General features: G+C 55.3%; 2 protein-coding genes and 1 pseudogene across 4 annotated transcripts; 2 read left to right on the top strand and 1 right to left on the bottom strand.

The window, feature by feature from the left end:
• Positions 1 to 150: 150 nt before the first annotated feature.
• Positions 151 to 3,291, top strand: LOC139174301 (protein YIF1A-like; annotated as a pseudogene).
• LOC139174167 (putative Kunitz-type serine protease inhibitor) lies at positions 3,009 to 12,560 on the bottom strand. Of its 3 annotated transcripts, XM_070764317.1 has the most exons (8): positions 12,071 to 12,560; positions 11,592 to 11,885; positions 5,545 to 5,709; positions 5,245 to 5,292; positions 4,859 to 4,918; positions 4,615 to 4,785; positions 4,420 to 4,491; positions 3,009 to 4,176 (listed from the first exon to the last, which is right to left on the bottom strand). In XM_070764317.1, exons 2-8 carry the CDS (start codon positions 11,650 to 11,652, stop codon positions 4,010 to 4,012), a joined length of 744 nt encoding a protein of 247 aa, XP_070620418.1. In that variant the 5' UTR covers positions 11,653 to 11,885; positions 12,071 to 12,560; the 3' UTR covers positions 3,009 to 4,009. The 3 variants fall into 3 exon arrangements, with proteins under 3 accessions (XP_070620418.1, XP_070620417.1, XP_070620419.1); XM_070764316.1 differs by having other exon boundaries at positions 11,592 to 12,307; XM_070764318.1 differs by lacking the exon at positions 5,245 to 5,292 and having other exon boundaries at positions 11,592 to 12,324.
• Positions 12,561 to 12,586: 26 nt separating this feature from the next.
• Positions 12,587 to 17,169, top strand: LOC139174168 (protein phosphatase 1 regulatory subunit 14A-like). Its single transcript, XM_070764319.1, has 4 exons — positions 12,587 to 12,891; positions 14,329 to 14,409; positions 14,596 to 14,628; positions 14,934 to 17,169. The coding sequence occupies exons 1-4, from the start codon at positions 12,673 to 12,675 to the stop codon at positions 15,048 to 15,050; spliced, it is 450 nt and encodes a 149-aa protein (XP_070620420.1). The 5' UTR covers positions 12,587 to 12,672; the 3' UTR covers positions 15,051 to 17,169.
• The last annotated feature ends 1,763 nt before the right edge of the window (positions 17,170 to 18,932 follow it).

Genomic DNA, 18,932 nt, shown 5'->3' with positions numbered 1-18,932 from the left:
TCACACTCCCCCCTCTCCATCTCCTTCCCTCCCCCCCCCCCCAAAGCCTTTCCTGATGGATTTTGATTCTGATATATATGATGTTTAACAGACTGATAACAGTCAGGATTCAGGCCCGGCTACAGCACGGGAACTGCTTTGGTCGCGTTGATGGATGATCACTGGCGGGCCCGGGAGAGGGGTTTATGCTCTGTTCTGGTGCTTCTTGACCTCTCAGCGGCTTTCGATACCATTGACCATAGTATCCTTCTGCACCGGCTGGAGGGGTTGGGAATGGGAGGCAATGTTCTTCAGTGGTTCTCCTCCTACGTCTGCGGTCGGTGGCAGTCGGTGTTAGTGGGGGGTCAGAGGTCGACCTCTAGGTTGCTCCCTTGTGGGGTATCTCAGGGGTCGGTCCTCTCCCCCCTGCTATTTAATATCTACATGAAACCACTGGGTGAGATCATCCAAGGGCATGGGATGAGGTATCATCAGTACACTGATGATACCCAGCTGTACATCTCCACCCCATGTCCAGTCAGCGAAGCAGTGGAAGTGCCGGTGCCTGGAGGCTCTTGGGGTCTGGATGGGTGTCAACAGAATCAAACTCAACCCTGATAAGACGGAGTGGCTGTGGGCTTTGCCTCCCAAGGACAATTCCATCTGTCCATCCATCACCCTGGGGGGGGGGAATTATTGACCCCCTCAGAGAGGGTTCGTAACTTGGGCGTCCTCCTCGATCCACAGCTAACATTAGAAAACCATCTTTCAGCTGTGGCGAGGGGGGTGTTTGCCCAGGTTCGCCTGATGCACCAGTTACAGCCCTATTTGGACTGGGAGTCACTGCTCACAGTCACTCATGCCTTCATCACCTCGAGGTTAGACTACTGTAATGCTCTCTACACGGGACTACCTTTGAAGACTGTTCGGAAACTTCAGATTGTGCAGAATGCAGCTGCGAGAGCAATCATGGGCTTCCCTAGGTATGCCCATGTCTGCATTGGTTGCCGATCAGTTTCCGGTCACAATTCAAAGTGTTGGTCATGACCTATAACACCCTTCATGGCATCGGACCAGAATATCTCTGGGATCGCCTTCTGCCGCACGAATCCGAACGGGGGGATTCCCCTCGCCCCGCCTCCCTCCACCAGGACCGTCCCTGGGTGGGGCCTCGCTGACGTCAAACGGTCTCCTGGCAACTGGCCCGCCTCCCAGCCCGCCCGTTGCCCCACCCACAGCAGCGCTCAGCGATGGGCCTGTCGCGGGAGGGGATGGGGCCCCGCTGGCCTGAAGGCCGAGCCGCATTTCCCTTCGTAGCGCCGGCGCGGCCATCAGAGGACCCGCCAGAGCCGCTCTGCACCCTGGCCGCGGGAGGGTGCTGTTGAGTGCCGCCCCGGTGCCGAGCGCATGCAGAGCATGCGCGGAGCGCCGCCCGCCTGACCCGCGTCTCCCTGCAAGCCGAGCGCCTGGTGCCACTGAGCCGCCTGCGGTGCTACTTCACGGTAGACATGTGCTACGTGGGGCAGAAGCTGGCGCGGAGGCTCCTCCCCTTCAGGCAGCAGGTGAGCCGGGCAGGGGTCTCCCCTCTCTCCCTCTGCCCCCTCCACCTGTCTGTCTGTCTCGGCAGGTGCGCTACCAGCAGGACCCCCCCGAGCGGGGGGGGCTGCAGGGCGGCCCCCTTCCTCCTCCTCCTCTTTCTCCCCAACAGTCATGGCCTTCCTCACCTACCTGCTGGTTGCTGGGCTGACGCTGGGGACAGAGAATCGGGGAGATGGGGGGGGCTGAGCCCACCGGGGTCCCTCCCTCGGCCAGAGCCCCCTCCTCACTCTTGCTGCCGCTTGCAGGCTCTCCCCCGACCTGTTGGGCTCTGCCCTGGCCTGGCCGTCCTGGTCAGCCTCCACCTGGCGGCCACCCCCGCCGCCCTGCCCCCCATTGACCTGGTCACCTTCTCAGGCTACAAATAGGTCGGGTGAGGAGCTGGGGGGGGCTTGCATCGGGGGGGCGGCGGGGGGGAACTGGCTGGGCAGTGGGGCGGACCCCCCTCTTTCTCTCCTTGCCAGCCTGATTGCAGGCCTCTTGGCAGGGCTGGTGTTTGGGAAGCCTGGTGGTGTCACCACTTATGTGCTTACGGTGAGAGGCTGCCAGGCTGGGCTCGCGAGGAAGGTGGGTGGGTGGGCGGCCTGCCCCTCCTGACCGCCCCTGGTGGGCTCCTCTCCTCCAGATCCGTTCCTGCGCCTGGGGACCCTGTCGGAGGCCGGTGGAGGGGCCCCGGACCAAGTGCACACGTACCTGACCCTGGCTGTGGCTGTGCCGCAGCCCCTCCTCATGTACTGGCTGACCGTTCCGCTCGTCTGCCGAGGCCGGGCCTGGCGCGCTTTGTGTCCCCTCTGCTCTCCCTGGTGGTGGCGCAGAAGGCAGAGCGGGGCCTTCCTGGGCTCCCCAATCCCCATGACCCGATGGGTCAGGACGTCCCGCTGGTGCTGCTCTCCTCCACTTGGCTCCCGTCCAGCCGGGGGGAAGGCCTGCGTCCCGGTCTCCTCAGGACAGATGGTGTTCCCTGCTTGCCACAAAGCCCGGGAGGAGGCAGAGTGCGTGTCCTCGGTTGCTTTGAGGGGTCCCGGAAGGTCTCTCCACCCCCCACCCCCCACCTGCAGGCTCCTTCTGCCTCTACAACCCCCCCCCGGGGGGGAGAGTTTGGGGGAAGAGGAGGTCCCCGGTGGCAGGCAAGCAGTGAAGAGCTACCAAAACGTTTACTACCACCCTGTGGCCGTGGCTCATGCATTTTCCTTCAGCATCTTTCAGTGCAAATTGGGGGCTCTGGGGTGGGGCTCCATTTTCGCTGCCCCACTGCGTCCCCCCCCAGTCCACCCCTGCAGGCAAGGCTGCTTCGCAATGGGCTCCCCAGGAAAGGCTCTAGGGAGGAGCACCTCCCTTCGTCCCCTGGGCAGGAGTGGCTGCTCTGCCGGCCTCCTCCGATGCCACAGCCGGGGCCCCCCAGCCCCCCCCCCCCAGCAAAGCATTCATGGGGCAAAAGTTTAGTGACTTTTATTCAAAGACGCTCATTACTAAAAATACAATTTAAAAGAATCCCTCAGATTTAATAAAATCAAGTTTTGATTTGTTTTTTAAAAAAATAATGTAAAACCCATTGAAAGCTGGTTATTAGAAGTTTGCTCAGTGAGAGGCCTGAAGCTGCCACGCTCGCCGGAAGCCCCCCTCGGGTTGGAGACGCCTCTTTCCCCAGCAGTGGAAGTGCCCTCCAAGCCGCCCCCCACCACCACTCCCTGCTTCCTGGCCAAGACGGAGGAGTGAAGGCTTGTCCAGGGCGGCTGCAGCTGGGGGCACCTGATGACCCCAAGGAAGCCACCTGGCAGACCGGAGAGCAAAACTCTGCAGCCCCCACAAAGGGACGGGGGAGGGGGGAGGTCCTGGAGGGGAGCTGAACTTAAGGCATCCCCAGGAATGAACGGGGGGGGGCAGGAGGACACCCGGCCCTCACCCCTAGCTTCCCTCCCTGGCTCCTGCACCCGCCTGGCCATACTTGGGGGCATTCGGCACTCCTCCCCCCCCTCGGGACAGGGGGCTTCACGGGGCCTCTGGTGGAAGCGCCTGCAGTGCCCCCCACAGTCATGCCTTGGCCCAGCCTGCCCCCCCTCCACGGCTGTGGTGATCTTCGCCCCACTTGAGAGGGAGGACAGAACCTCTGGGTCTCAGGTGTGCAGGGCGCAGGTCCACCTGCCTCTGCCTGGGGATTTGCTGGGTGCTCCCCCACTGCGTTGAGAGGGCCCCAGTGGGGCAGAGGGGGGGGCAAGGGAGGCGCTGTGTCAAGCGAGGAACCGCCCTGAAAGGGAGGGGGCACGTCCCGCAGTTCCTCTTGGGCTCCTTGTGCTGGGAAAGGGTGATTGCCGGGGGGGGGGGACAACACACAGATGTTCCCAGGGAAAAAGAGTGGGGGGCTTCCTTGTCAGTGACCCTGCCTGCTGCGGTATGTACATGCTGCTCCGGATCCCCACGGGGCCAGACCCCTCACTCAGAGGGTGTAGGCATTGCTCATCAGGTACTCTTTGTCGTCCAGCGTGTTCCACACCGTTCCAACTGGCCAGTCTGGGTTCTTCCGGCAGACCTTGACCAGGAAAACCCCCACCGAGCCCAGCAGGAGAGCCATCAGGGCGGCCAGCAGGCCCGCGAGGACCACGGCTGCAGGAAGAGGGAGAGAGAAAGCATTGGGTGGGTCGGGGGAGGGGCTCAGCTTCCAGGAAGGCAGAAGCCCACCCCCACCTTGCTACCTGCTGGGCTGGCAGGGCCACTGATGCCCCTCCCTCCCTCCCTCGGGAGACCCAGGACCCTCTTGGATGGAGCTGGCCACAAAGCAGAGGTGCAGCGGGAGGCCCCACTCCCCTTGCGCGGTCCTTGAGGTCTCACTGAGGACTAGCTACGCACCTCTGGTGAAGCTGAAGGGTTCGGACGGGAGGTGAGGATGGGCGCCTGCGTCTCCTGGCTCTTTGGTCACCTCTGAAGCCGAGAGAAGGCAAAGGGGAGCCGGTGAGGGGGGGCAGTTTGGGGAGGAGTGGCCGGGGGTCCCGGCTGCCCTTCTGGGGCGAACCATGGGGGCGGGGACAAGGCAAGGGGGGTTACCTCCACTGCCTGCACACTGGCTCAGGCAGTCCTCCTCAGAGGGGTAGCTGTTCTTGTTGCCACGGCAGCCCCCGTAGACGAAACTCTTGCACGCCCAGCTCTCCGGGTCGAAGTACCACCGGGGGAAGGAGGCCCGGCAGGGACCGACCACCCGGGGCGCAGCACAGAACTCTGTGGGAGAAGAGACGGTTCACCGGAGGGGAGGTGCCAGGCCCAGGCCCAGGGGAGCAGGGAGCCCTCTTACCTCTGAAGCCGGGGGTCTTCTGGTGGGCCTCCGGGTGACCCCCCGCTCTGGGTGTAGCCCCTGGGAGAAAAGCAGAGCGGTGAAGACCAGCCACCCCTCCATCCTCCCCAGGCCTTAATATGCAACCCCTCCCCAGAGGTGGTCCTGGGGCTCGCCTGCCCCCCCTCTCCAAAAGGCAGCCAGGGCCAAACCTGCAGGAACACCTGAAGAAATCTCCTTGCTTTGTAGGCTGTAGAAATGACCCCCTGGCAGGGAATTTTGCCCCCAGGGCTGCATGATTTAAGGGGCTACGGCCTCCAGCCCACCTGAGCTCTGACAGCAAAGGCTCGAGCTCCCAATTTCTGTCCCTTCTTGCAACCATGTTCCTGAACCCAGGACGCCCTCACCTTCAGTGGCTGGCCCTCCAGGAACCACGGTTGCCTCTGCGGGCCCACCTGGAAGTCAAGACCACCCTGCCATCAGAGACCCAGAGCCAGGCTCTTCCGGAGGCAGACTCGCCAGAGGGCTTGGCCTGGCCGGAGAAGCCTCGGACAGCCCCCCTCCCCCCCTGCGGAGATCTCTGGGCTATGATCATCAGTGCCAGCCCTGGTTTAAGTAACAGAAGGCCTTCAGGGAAACCCCCAGGCTCGCAGCGCAAGAAGGACCCTCCCTTTACCCTGAGCTACAAATACTCCGTGGAGGCTCACCTCTGGAACACATCCTGAAGCAGTCCTGTTTGGATACGAAGTTGTTGGCCCCGCCTTTGCAACCCCCAAAAATGAATTCCTGGCACGTCTGACTTGTGGCATTGTACCACCACCGAGGGAAGGATGCCCGGCAAGGGCCGACTGTCTTGGGCAAGAAGCATCGGCCTGAAAGCAGAGGGAGGTTTATGGAAAGAAGCCGCCTCGGAGACGCCACTGGCCTCCACACTCAAACATAATTTTCTGATGCCACTTAGGGCCATTGCCACATTTAGCTGCTGCCCACTCTGGGCACCAAGAGCCCCGGTCAACTCTTCCCAGATTGGCCTGGAAAGGCAAGTAGGATTGTGAAGTTATGAATGGGACGCTGAACTTGGGCCAGTGGGATCCTTCTTCCCCTCTGTCCCTGGGCTGATCTTGCAGAGGTAAACGTGGGATACCCCTCTGTGCAAGTCAATGGGGCAGTCGCAGTGGTATTTTAAGGGGCGAGTACAAGTGCACTCGAGTACCTTCCTTCCCCTGTCCTATTGCTCTCCTATATCTCCTATTCCTTTCTTCTATTCCTATATCTCTTCTTCTATTCTTTCATTGATATGTTCTATTCCTATATCTTCTTTTCTATTATTTAGAAACATAGAAACATAGAAGTCTGACGGCAGAAAAAGACCTCATGGCCCATCGAGTCTGCCCTTATACTATTTTCTGTATTTTATCTTAGGACGGATATATGTTTATCCCAGGCATGTTTAAATTCATTTACCAACCACGTCTGCTGGAAGTTTGTTCCAAGGATCTACTACTCTTTCAGTGAAATAATATTTCCTCACGTTGCTCTTGATCTTTCCCCCAACTAACTTCAGATTGTGTCCCCTTGTTCTTGTGTATACTTTCCTATTAAAAACACTTTCCTCCTGGACCTTATTTAACCCTTTAATATATTTAAATGTTTCGATCATGTCCCCCCTTTTCCTTCTGTCCTCCAGACTATACAGATTGAGTTCATGAAGTCTTTCCTGATACGTTTTATGCTTAAGGCCTTCCACCATTCTTGTAGCCCGTCTTTGGACCCGTTCAATTTTGTCAATATCTTTTTGTAGGTGAGGTCTCCAGAACTGAACACAGTATTCCAAATATGGTCTCACCAGCGTTCTATATAGCGGCATCATAATCTCCCTCTTCCTGCTTGTTATACCTCTAGCTATGCAGCCAAGCATCCTACTTGCTTTCCCTACCGCCTGACTGCACTGTTCACCCATTTTGAGACCGTCAGAAATCACTACCCCTAAATCCTTTTCTTTTGAAGTATTTGCTAACACAGAATTGCCAATACAATACTCAGATTGAGGATTCCTTTTCCCCAAGTGCATTATTTTACATTTGGAAACATCAAACTGCAGTTTCCACTGCTTAGACCATTTATCTAGTAAAGCTAAATCATTTACCATATTACAGACGCCTCCAGGAATATCAACCCTATTGCACACTTTAGAGTCATCGGCAAATAGGCAAACCTTCCCTACCAAACCTTCCCCTATGTCACTCACAAACATATTAAAAAGAATAGGACCCAGAACAGACCCTTGTGGCACACCGCTTGTAACCTGACTCTGCTCAGAATACTCGCCATTAACAATAACTCTTTGATGTCTACGCTTCAGCCAGCTGCAAATCCATTGAACTATCCAGGGATTAAGTCCTATCTTCACTAATTTATCTATCAGCTCTTTATGTGGAACCGTATCAAAGGCTTTGCTGAAGTCCAGGTAGGCAATATCCACGGCACCACCTTCATCCAACACCTTTGTGACATAGTCAAAGAAATCAATAAGATTAGTCTGACATGATTTGCCTTCAGTAAAGCCATGCTGATTTGGGTCCAATAAGTTATTGTTTTTTAGGTGCTGATTTATCCTCTTTTTGAGTAGAGTCTCCATCATTTTAACTACAACTGATGTCAAGCTAACTGGCCTGTAGTTACCAGCTTCTTCTCTACTGCCCTTCTTGTGAATAGGCACAACACTGGCCATTCTCCAATCCTCAGGAACTTCTCCTGTTAACAACGATTGGTTAAACAAATCAGTCAGGGGGGTAGTAATGACAGATCTGAGTTCTTTAAGAACTCTGGGGTGGATGCCATCTGGACCCATTGCCTTATTTATCTTTAATTGTTCAAGTTCTTCTAAGACATCGGCTTCTAAGATCACTGGAGCTGAATCCGTACAGCTGGAAGCAATGCTACATCCCTCTATAGTATTATTTTGTAAGGTGTCTTTTGAGAAAACTGAACAGAAGTAGCTATTGAAATGGTCAGCGATCTCCTTATTCCCATTAATGCATGTATTATTCCCAGTACTAAGCTTTGTGATGCCGCAGTTTTTCTTCTTCTTATCACTAATATATCTGAAGAAGGTTTTATCCCCCTTCTTTACAGATTTTGCAATTTCTTCCTCTTTTGAGGCTTTAGCAGCATATATTATCTGTTTCGCTTCCTTCTGTCTCATTTTATACACCTCCCTATCAGCTATACTTCCAGACTCTTTATACCTCCTATAGGCAGCCTTTTTTTCATTGACTATAGCCCTTACATCATTGCTAAACCATAGCGGTTTCTTCTTCCTTTTACCTTTAGTTATTTGTCTTACATACAGTCCAGTGGCTTTTAAGATGGCCTTTTTTAATACAGTCCACTGGGTGCTCGCTCCTGCCATTTTATCCCTCCCCTTTAATTCATTATCTAAATATTCCCCCATTGCATTAAAATTTGTTTTTCTGAAATCCAGTACTTTGGTTGCATTATAGGATTGCTCACAATGAGTTTTTACATCAAACCACAAACATAGATGGTCACTGCAACCTAAATTTTCTCCCACCTTGACCTCTGAAACCCAATTCCCATTCGTAAAAACTAAATCTAGAATATTCTCCCCTCTAGTTGGTGTCTTAACCAGCTGTGCCAGAGCTGCTCCTGTAAAGGCCTCTACTATATTCTTACTTTTGCATGTAAGGGCACTGGGGATATTCCAGTCAACATCAGGCATGTTGAAATCACCCATAACCACAATATCTCCCTTTACTGCCATTTGGGTAATTTCATCCACCATCTTGTTGTCATATTCCTCGGATTGCCCTGGAGGCCTATAGACCACCCCAATTCTAATGACAGAACCTTCTTTATTTTGCATGCAAATCCAGAGAGTCTCTAGATCTTGACATGTATTTTGAATTAGTGTTGTTTTTAGACTTTCTTTAATATAAATGGCTACTCCACCTCCCCTTCTCTCTCTTCTATCCTTCCTATACAGTGTATATCCTGGTATGGATATTTCCCATTCATTAGAATCCTTAAACCATGTCTCAGTTAGGGCAACCAGGTCCAAATTATCTCTAGATATTATGGCCATTAATTCACAGAGCTTGTTGCTCAAGCTTCGAGCATTCGTGCACATTACCCGAAGAACATTATTTTCATTATTAGTTTGCCCCTTATCATCAACAACTACATCTATTTTATTTGCAGCTCCCTTTTCATAAGCTTCCAAAAACTGCTTTATCCTCATTGGTCGGGAACAGAAATCACCCACATCAGTTACATCTCTGTCCCCTTTACCTAGTTTAAATGCCTGTCCAAAAAAGTTCTGAATTCCTCACCGAGTACCTGGGTACCTCTGTATGATGGATGCAAACCATCCCTCTTAAACAACTCCCTATTAGACCACCTACTGACATCATGACTTACATAGCCAAAACCTTCAGCTTTACACCACTGCCTTAACCACACATTAAACTCTCTGATACACGTTGTTTTATCCTCTTGAATATATTTCTTAGATATATTTTACTATGAGTATCTCCTCTGTAACCTTCATCATGTATTTTACTATGTGTATATAGATATATACCCACAAAAACCCTCATTGTGTATTGGACAAAATAAAGAAATAAAATAAATTTTGCCTTGGAGGGTGCGGGGGGAAAAGCTCAAACTCTGAAAACCCTTCCTTGGCTTTTCTGCAAATACTGTATACACTTTTAGGTATTGGCAGGGCATTTGTGAACTTTTCTTCTCTCAGAGCAGAATTATAGTTGCCCTACATTTGTATTCTGTTACTGAAGATCTAAAGTGCATATTTTCCTAATTTTAGAGCTGAAGGTCCTTATCTCCACACGTGACCATTTGTCCCAAGAGAGTGGAAAACGGCAACTTTGCCCTAAGGTTCTGGGCTTCCCACTGGTGAAGCTGGCCAAGGAAAAGATTGCTGCCTCTCTGGATCTCTTTCCTTGCCTACCGGCCTAAGCAAGTCCCACAGGATCCTGACCCCCACCAGAGGGTCCACGTGTGCCCCAGCTGCAGTTCATATTTTCCAGCCTTCCCCTGTGGAGCTGGGGGGATGGGGGGCTTTCGGAGCAGGCAGGGCTCAAACTCTCGCCTCCCTCCCTCTGGCTGATGTCTCAGATCTAAGTCTCGGGTCTTGCGAGCAGTGGGTCTATTCCCCAAGTGACCCACAAAAGGAAAAGAGACCAGAACCCCGTAGTTAGCTTTTGGGATTGCACGGAAATAAAAACTGCAGGGGGGGGGGGAAATTTCCAAGGGCCAAAGTGGGGAACATCTCCCCCTTGCCCATGTTGTTTTGGTATTAGATTGATTGTATGCGTGTTTTTAATATTCTGGTGTTGTTCTTGTTGTTTTTAAATGAATTTTTAGCTTAAAATTGTAATTGGATTGGTGGGTATTGGATTTGCTATTATGTATTGTTTTTATCTTGTTGTGAGCCGCCCCGAGTTTTCGGAGAGGGGCGGCATATAAATCCAATAAATCTAATCTAATCTAATCTAACCTAAGAAGGCCTTTTCACTGAGGCGCATGCAAAAACTCTGTCCGAACTCAAATTGAAAAGGGTCCGAATCCACCTTGGATTAATGTGGAAGCCTCCTTAACTGGGAATGAGTTTGAAGCTTCAGGCATGTTACCACGTCGTGGCTACAAGAGCCTCCGGTTTATGACTGACCTGAGTGAAATGTTGCACGGGGTCAAGCGGGCCATTTTTCACATGAACAGAATGAGAGATTTTGTGCAGAAGAGAAGGACCTCTATTTCCCGCTCTGCTCCCCAAGTGCAAGATTTTTGGCCCGAGGATCCCATCCAGATTGCTGCTGGCAAGGAGCCAAAGATTGGCCCACCATAACCCCCCACCGCAAGGGAGCGCACGGAGGACCTTCCGCTCTTGACTGCAGAGGGAGGGCGCTTCCTCCTCCTCCTCCTGCTCTTTCCCCGCGTTTGGGGTCTGCTCTGCCGCCACTTGTCCCTTGCAAGAAAGGCAGGTGCAAGCACCCACTGCCCCCCCCCTTTGCTGGCCAAAGGGCAGAGAAGCGATGTGGGAGGGGGAAGTCCAATTGGCAGCAGCTTCCTCCAGCAGATAAGGGCAGAGAGGCAGGTGACTCAGGCACAAGTTTCAGACCTCGCCCGGACAGGTTGAACAGGTTCAGGGCTGGTTGGCCAGTCCACCACCGGATCAGATTTCACTGAGCAGCCTCCCGTCCCTGGGAGTTCATGGGAAGGGCAGGCACCACCGCCCTCCCACTGGCTCGGGCCCAGGAAAAGGCTCTTGGGCGCCCCCAGTCCCCCCAGGAGACAGAAACCCCCTTCAGCCAGGACAACACAGCCGGGAGGGGCAGGAGAGGGGCCTGGCCAGAGGCAGCAGTCTTCCTACCTGGTAATGCCCACCCCTCTGGCAAAGCTGCTCCAGACGGGGGGGGGAGGCACGGCCAGCGCAGGGGGATCACCAGGCCGGGCAGAAAGGAGGCCCTCACCTCCCGGACTCAGCAGCCAAACGTGGGTAGGGAGGGGGCCTCAAGCGAGCCGCAGCCGCCCGAACTTTCCGGGAGGGGCGCGCCAAGACCAGCCCGCGCTGTAGAGGCCCGACGGAGCGTCCAAGGGAGGCACAGGGCGTTGGCGCTGGCCCGGGCCCCGTCGTGGGGGCTCCAAAGGGGCGGGCGGAGGGCCCCTTCCTCACGGCCGGGCCGCGGGAGCAGCGCAGGGCGCGAAGTCTTACCTGGGGGCGACTCTGCGGCGGCCAGAGCGGCCGTCAAGGTGATCCACATTGCCAGACTCATTTCGCGCCTCGTCTCGCCGTCCCGCTGGACCAGGCTGCCCGCTGGGCTGCAACTGCCGCCGAACACCGCAGGTGGGCCACGCCCATCGCTGTCCGGCCACCAATCGCGGGGGCCGACGTCTATCGCTCTGGCACCTGTCTGCCCACCTATTTTGCATACGCTGCGTAGCAGTCACGTGGTGGCGGTGGAGCGCCCTGACGGTGGCGAAGCAGGAATGTCCTAGATGGAGAAACCTGCCAGGTGCGGGCGAAAGATTCAGCAGGTGCAGGCGCGGCGGGGCTCCTAGGTTCTGCTCCCGCTCTCGGTTGCCTTGTCCCGGGAGGGCTGCCGTCCACCGACTTGGGAAGGGCTGGCCGCCTTGGGCGCAGTTCCCGGAGGCAAAGCCGGAGCCCCTTCCCTCTCCAGCATTCCGGCTCACCTTTGGCCGAAGCGGGGGTCGGGGGGGACTCCCGTGCCTCAGCAGCCGCGGGGAGGCTCTCGAGGAGGTCCGGGGCGCGGGGCGTCGCATAAGGACAGAACGGCCCGGGCGGGGGGAGGGCGGCGGGCCGATGACGGCAGCAGCTCCAAGAACCGAACCAGCCGCGACTTTCCCCAGCGGTGGGACCAGAGACAGGCGGGGAGATGCGAAGGCGAGAAGAAGGGCCGTTCTGGCCACACATTCCAACGGCGCGCGCGGGGGGGGAGGGGGGTTGGGGGTTAGTAACCGGCGTCCCTTCGGCAACGTTGAAAGGGTGAGGAGGGGCAAGTGGCCGGGCGGGCGCGTTCGGTTGGAATGCCAATAGAGCCCGGAGCCGCACAGAAGGAGCAGCTGTGGAAAAGGGCGGCCCACCGCGGCCTTTCGAGGCTCCATCTTGCCGGGAGGCCCGCAAGAACGGCCGGGAGACCGGTTGGGCCCCGCCCCTGCCCCCAGAGCAAGACGGCCCCCCACCCCGAGGGAGGGTCTGGCAGCCAGAGCTCCGCCCCGGCCGCTATAAAGCGCGGGAAGCCGGCGGACGCCCCGTCTAGTTGGCGCCAGGCGGGATGGCGGCGGAGCGGGTGGGGAGGCGTTTGGGGCGTGCGTCGCCGGCCCGCTCCCCCGGCCTCTCTCCCGGAGGCAGCCGCGCGGAAAAGACGGCGAGCCCGGGCATCCAGAGGCGCCAAGCGCGGGTCACGGTTAAGTATGACCGACGTGAATTGCAGCGGCGCCTTGACACGGAAAAATGGATCGACGGCCGGCTGGAGGAGCTGTACCGAGGACGGGTGAGGGGAGCGCCGGGTTGGGCGAGAGGACTCGCGGTCCGTCCTTTGGGGGGACCGCTGCAGCCCTGTCCAGAGCGACTCTTTTGTGGCCAACGCAGCCGCGTTCCTCCAAGGCCCGATGGGGTTAACGTTGTCGAGGCTGCTTGGGCCTCGCTCCCTCCCTCTCAGCCTCTAGTGCTATGGGGGGGGGGAGCCATCTGCCTTGGTGGGAGGCACATACGCCTTTAAAGCGGCCTGAAGGTGCTTGAGTTGCAAGCGCTCTGCCTTTGGGTCAGTGGCGGCCTCAGTCCAGCAGGGTGGTTGCTGCTTGCTGCTGGCTTTGCTGGGGGGGGGGCTTTTAAGGCTCAAGCGAATGAAGGTTGCTGGTGGCTCTGGCCCAGGGGAGAGACTTGTGGCCCCTGCCAAGAGGGGAAGCCGTGCTTAGAAAAAGGGCTGCAGGGGGCCCCTGCCGGTCACCCTTGGTCGCCCCATTCAGCCGTCTTTCCAGGAACCAGATATTTGAGCCCCGGCTTGTCCAGGAACCCCAAGAGCAAAATCAGTCGTTCCCTGCACCTCAGTACATGGGACTGAGCGAGAGATCGGCTGACGTGATGGAGCTGCCTCCCCAGCTGCCGGCCACCTGCCCTGCTCCCAGGTTCCTTCTGGCCCCGGGGCACCTTAGCCTGGAAAGGAGGCCAACCTTGCCAGGAAACCCATGGCTGATGGGCTTGCAGAGAGGGGGCCTCCCCCTCCCCCTGCTAGGGAAGAATGTGCCTCTATCTCCGCCTCCGCTTGCTGACATGTTCCTGGCCTAGAAAGGATTCTTCGGGTGGGGGCAGGGAGCCTGGCCGAGACCTCTCCAACCCTCCCATGAAAGGAGTGAGTTACCATCTGGGTTGCTTTTCTGCCTCCCCAGGGAGTTTGGGGGGAGAGCAGCTCAGCTGGCCGGCCAGCTCTTCTGGGGGAGGCAAGCCCAGGGCTGGAACATTGGCCCATGGCGGGTGGATGCTCTGATCTCTTGGTGGGGGAGGGGCAGCAGTGCCGTGCAGAGAAACGTTTTTGCACTGGGGGCTTTTGAGAAGATGGGGCAGTGTAGGGTCTCCTGCTTGAGCAGGGGGTTGAGCAGAGGGCCGGGACTCCGAGGTCCCTGCCGACCCTGCAGTTCTGTTTCAAGGGATACAGGTGGAGCCAGGCTCTCCCAACCGGGTCAATTACTTATCGGGCAGTGGGCCAAATAGGAGCGATGGGTACTTGTGCTCTCATGATACGCAGCCGCCAAGGGATATTGTGGGGCCTAAAAGGGGGGTGCAGGTGGGCCTTTGGGAGCTTTGTTGTTCCAGATGTTCTTGAACCGTGAGATGCTCCACCCGCCAGAGAGCCTGGGCTTTCCTCTCGTGAGAGCCGCTAACTCTGGCTCCAAGAGCTCCTCTGCCTGACCCCCTTTTGCTTTTGGGGCAGGAAGATGAGATGCCTGACGAAGTCAACATCGATGACCTCCTGGAGATGGACACAGAGGAGGAGAGGGCCAAGAGACTGCAGGTGTGTTGCTTTCCCCTTGGCAGCCCTGCTGGGGGACCGGGCTGTTCTGTTCATAAATGGGGGAGAGGTTCTGGAGAGGGGAAGGAGAGGAAGAGAAGGCAGGTTTGGCTCAAGAGAGAAGCTGCCAATGAAGGGGTCTGGGCCGCCCGTCCTTCGGGGCTGTTCCTCACTGTCCTTCTTTTCTAGGGCACCTTGGAGTCGTGCCACAACAACACGGAGGTGGGTGTCCACTTTCTGAGCCACCGCTGGCTTTGGTCCGGGCCCTGTGGGAGGTGCCTGTCCACCAAGGGTGGGGCTTGCTCTCCCAAAGAGATGCCGCCCCTCCACCTGCTGTGGAATCGTTGACAAGGGGCTCCCAGGACTCCTCGAGGGGGCTCCCTTGCAGTTCCTGGGCCTCTGGTTGCTCTTGGCTCTGGAGTCCCGATTGGAGGGCGATCCCTTTCCTGGGGGGGCCCCCCTCCCAGTGCCAGACCTCGTCTCCACCTCCCTGGAGAAGAGTGGTGGGACTCCATCTCCTCCCCCAGGACTTCATCGGAGAGCTGCTGGAGAAGCTGCGAGGCCTCCGGACAGAACACGTGCTCCGCCGGACAAGTCCCAGCAGCCAGAGGAACATGGACCAAGGCCCCCAGGCCCCACAGTGACCAGGAGCAGAGACGGCTGAGCTGCTGGAAGAACCTGCTGCCTCCATGGCTTCAGCCACCTCCCCCAGGCCGGGAAGGTCTCCTGGGTCCTCCTTTCTCTCTCTCTCTCTCTCTCGGACACAGATGACGGGCTTTGCTGGGCCGCCTCCCCACCATGAAGAGCCCTGTTCCCCCAGAAGCTCAGCTGTTGCCTCTGCCAGAGCAGGGCGCAGCAGACGGGACCCTTGTGAGAGAGAACCTGGCCCCCCCAGTAAGAGTCCCGTCGGTCCTCCGTGAAGCGCTCTGGACTTTTCTGTGTTTGTAGGTTCTTGTCTCGTTTTTTTCTGCCTGGGCACATTTTGCACAGTCTGCCTGATTCTCCAGGGCCATGAAAGCTCAGAAACGGCTTCTTTGCCCAGTCCGTCCCCCTGTAGCTCCCCTGTAGCTGGTGAGGCGAGGTGAAGGCCGCAGACTTTCCTGGAGTCTCCATTCGGCCAATTAATTCTGGGACAACTCGCTGCGGGACAAGAGCTACATTAATATCAAAGAAACAGTGGAATAGAATCATTGACAGATGCTAAAGGAGATTTCATTTCATTTATTTATTTAGATTTGTATGCCGCCCCTCCGCAGACTCGGGGCGGCTCACAACAGAATAACAGAAAACAATTTCAGCAAATCTAAATTTCTACTAAAAACATTTTAAAAACCCCATTTTCTAAGCACACATACATACACACATACCATTCATAAATTGTATATGCCCGGGGGAGATGTCTCAGAATGAAACGTGAATTGCGAAAATTAAAGTATTTTTTATTTATTTTAAATAATGTAATAGAATAGTTAAATTGTCCTGCAGCAAGTTGGGCACAGCAAATTGGCCACGGTGAGTTGTCCCATTCTCAACCCAACCACCCTTTCCCTATTTCAGCTCAGACAGAGGCACTGAGTTCTACTCACACACACACACACACACACACCCGCCACACACCCCCAACTGGGACCCAGAGCAGAGTCCCCAGCATCATTTTGTGCTTCCCCCTTGCTGGGGTGGGGGTGGGGGTGAGGCCAGGAAGGGGACCCCACATGTCCAGCCCACCTGCCAGCAACCGGCCCTCTGGCAGCCCCCTCAATCCAGCCCTTCTGGATGCCCCGGCTGTCTCTGGCTGTAGAAGGCCTTCTGCCAGGCCCACAGAGGTTTATGCGTGTGTGGCTCCCCATCTGCCCCCCCCTTGCCCTCAAGTCAATGTGTGCCAGTTACTGCCTGCCTCAGTCCAAGCCAGGGAGCGATGGGGGGGGAGGGCAGGGGGGAGAGAGGGAAGATGCTTGCAAAGGGAAGCCAGGCCCAAGCCCCCCCTCCCTCCCTCGGCTGGTCCAGCATGTGTCCTTATTTGGGAACAAGCAGAGGCTGGAGGAGGGAGGGACTTGCCGGCCAGCTCAGCTGGGCCCTTTGTCCTGCCTTGGTTTGGATGCCCACAGCCCCCCCCCCAAGAAAGGGCTTTTTCTCTGGGGGAGTGTTGGCATGGGGGGGAGTGCTGGACAAGGGCAGGAGGGGACCCCAGTCAGCACTGGGGGGGGGGGCTTTTCATGGCTGCTCTGGCAAATGAACCCTCCTCCTCTTCAAAAAACAATCTTGTTGAAATTTTAAAACCCCCATAATGTACAAAACATGTAAAAAGCCAGAAATATTCATCAAATTAATTATGAAATAGTATTCACCAAACAGGGAAAACGGCCTTTTCAAAAATGGATAAGTCAGTCTTCCTAAATACAATCTTTGCTGCTGAGCATTTTTTCAATCTCAAGATAATTCTGCAGGACAAATAAACCCCTGGGAAACACCACTGCGACCATGTCCCAGTATTTCATGACGTAGTTGAAAATAACCCTGACAAATGTAACTTGAATACATTCATAGCCATCTCCCTATTTATGTTAAAATGTTCTTCCAAAAAGAAACCCAAATTAGACAGTTCCTTGGCACAAAACATCAAAACTTTAATCCCAATCTGTATATAATGTTAATTATATAATGTGCAATCCCAAAATTAACATTCAATTAACTCACTTCATTGTCTTTTACACTTTATTGTTTTATAGTGAAGTTGAGTATCTGAATACAATGGGACTAATTTTCTGTGTATGTGTAAATTCATTTGGGTCAAACGTATTTGTTTAGTTTGGCAGATGTTATGTTTTATTGTTCTTATGTGCTGTTGCTGTGTGGAGAAGGGCAGCTGTGCATGCATCCAATACATAAATAAACAGGCTTGGGTAGATCCCGTTGGTCCCCCAGATCAGTCTTCTTGAGCTGAAGTAGAACAAAGCCCCAAACTGCTACCTTGGGCCTTTGGCCCCTGACACTCACTACCCCTCAGTCCAGACCCCCAGTTTGGTGACTTCTCTGGCACTGGGGGGGAGGGGCACTTGCAAATCAAAAGCCCGTGCTCTGGCCCTGCCAAGACTGCCTTGCCCAGCCCTTGACCTTGTGGCCTTCGTGGTGTGGCAGAGGCTTCACAGGATGGGCCATGCCGAGTGTCCTGCTTTCCTGCAAGGTCCCAGACTCCAAGACAGGCTCCACTTCAAGAGGACCCCCAGGCTGACCCTCCCAGGCTGACCCTGGCTTCCTCTGCAAAAACAGAGCCTCCTGGTGACTAAAACCACCTTTGCTCACTTCCAGACTCGGGAGCAATGCCCAACCAGTGACCGTGGCCTTTGTTGCCCTGCAAGACACATGGGCAGAAGCCTGAGGGTGGTCATTCCAAGGGAGGGCAGAAGGGGGCCAAGCTTTGCCCCGTCACTCTGGGACGCTTGGCAGTGCGTGGACATCAGGGAGCCATTGCAGTTCCAAGGGGACCTCTTGCCGAAACTGGTTTCAGGTTGATGCCTCAATGAACCTTTGGGACCTGCTCCTCTTAAGTTAGAGCAGCGACCACCCGCCAACTGGAACTTTCCCCTGCTTGCTGCGAGTCTTTCCCCTCTTCAGATTACAGGGTTTTAGAGCTGGAAGGAACCTTGTAGGTCATCTAGTCCACCCCCACCCCACTCAAGCAGGAGTTCCTACACCATTTCACACCAACGGCCGTCCAATCTCCCTTTGGAAGTCTCAAGTGTTGGAGTGCTCACACAACCTCTGCGGGCAATTTCTGTTCCATGGGCTGATGGCTCTCACTACTGTCAGTTTCTCCTTATTTCCAGGTTGAATTTCTCTTTGGTCAGCTTCCACCTGTTACTCCTAGTCTGGCCTCCTGGTGCTTTGGAAAACAGCCTGACCCCCCTTCCTCCTCCTCCTCTCCGGGGCAGCCCCTCAAGTACCGGAACAGACCTCTATCCTGCCTCTCCTGGTCCTTCTCTTGGCTGGACTGGCCATGCCCAGTTCCTGCAACCGCTCTTTGTGTGTTTGTGTCTCCAGTCCCCTGATCATCTTGGTTGCACTTTCTCTAGAGTTTTCATGTCTTTCTTTGCAGTTCTCTAGGTGGGGTCTGAGGCTTTATAAAGTGGCATTAGTACCTTCCTAGTCCTAGATGGTATCCCTCCATTATTGCAACTCAGGATTGTATCGGCCTATTTGGCTGCCGTTGCACCGTGCTGGCTTTTTGTCCGTCTGTCCATCTAGTGATATTTATATACCACCCAAGTCCAGAAGGACTTTAGTTGGTTGTCCACTAAGACTCCAAGATCCTTCTCAGTCACTGCTGTTAAGTCTGGTTTTGCTTTTTCTTGCCTAGCTGTGGGATTTTACACTGTCATTATAACAGTGAAGGTGGTTGCTACTTCTCTGTAATTTATTTATTGTTAGAGTTGAAAGGGACCTTGCTGGTCATCAAGTCCAGCACACACACCCCAGCCATATGGCGGTCCAATTTCCTTTTGAATGTGTCGCGCGATGGGGTGTTCTCG

Source organism: Erythrolamprus reginae, chromosome 11 (genome assembly GCF_031021105.1).
Source record: "Erythrolamprus reginae isolate rEryReg1 chromosome 11, rEryReg1.hap1, whole genome shotgun sequence".
In the NCBI taxonomy this organism is placed as follows: domain Eukaryota; kingdom Metazoa; phylum Chordata; class Lepidosauria; order Squamata; family Dipsadidae; genus Erythrolamprus; species Erythrolamprus reginae.
The sequence above is the reverse complement of the archived record's forward strand: the minus strand, read 5'-3'. Positions and strand labels throughout refer to the sequence as shown.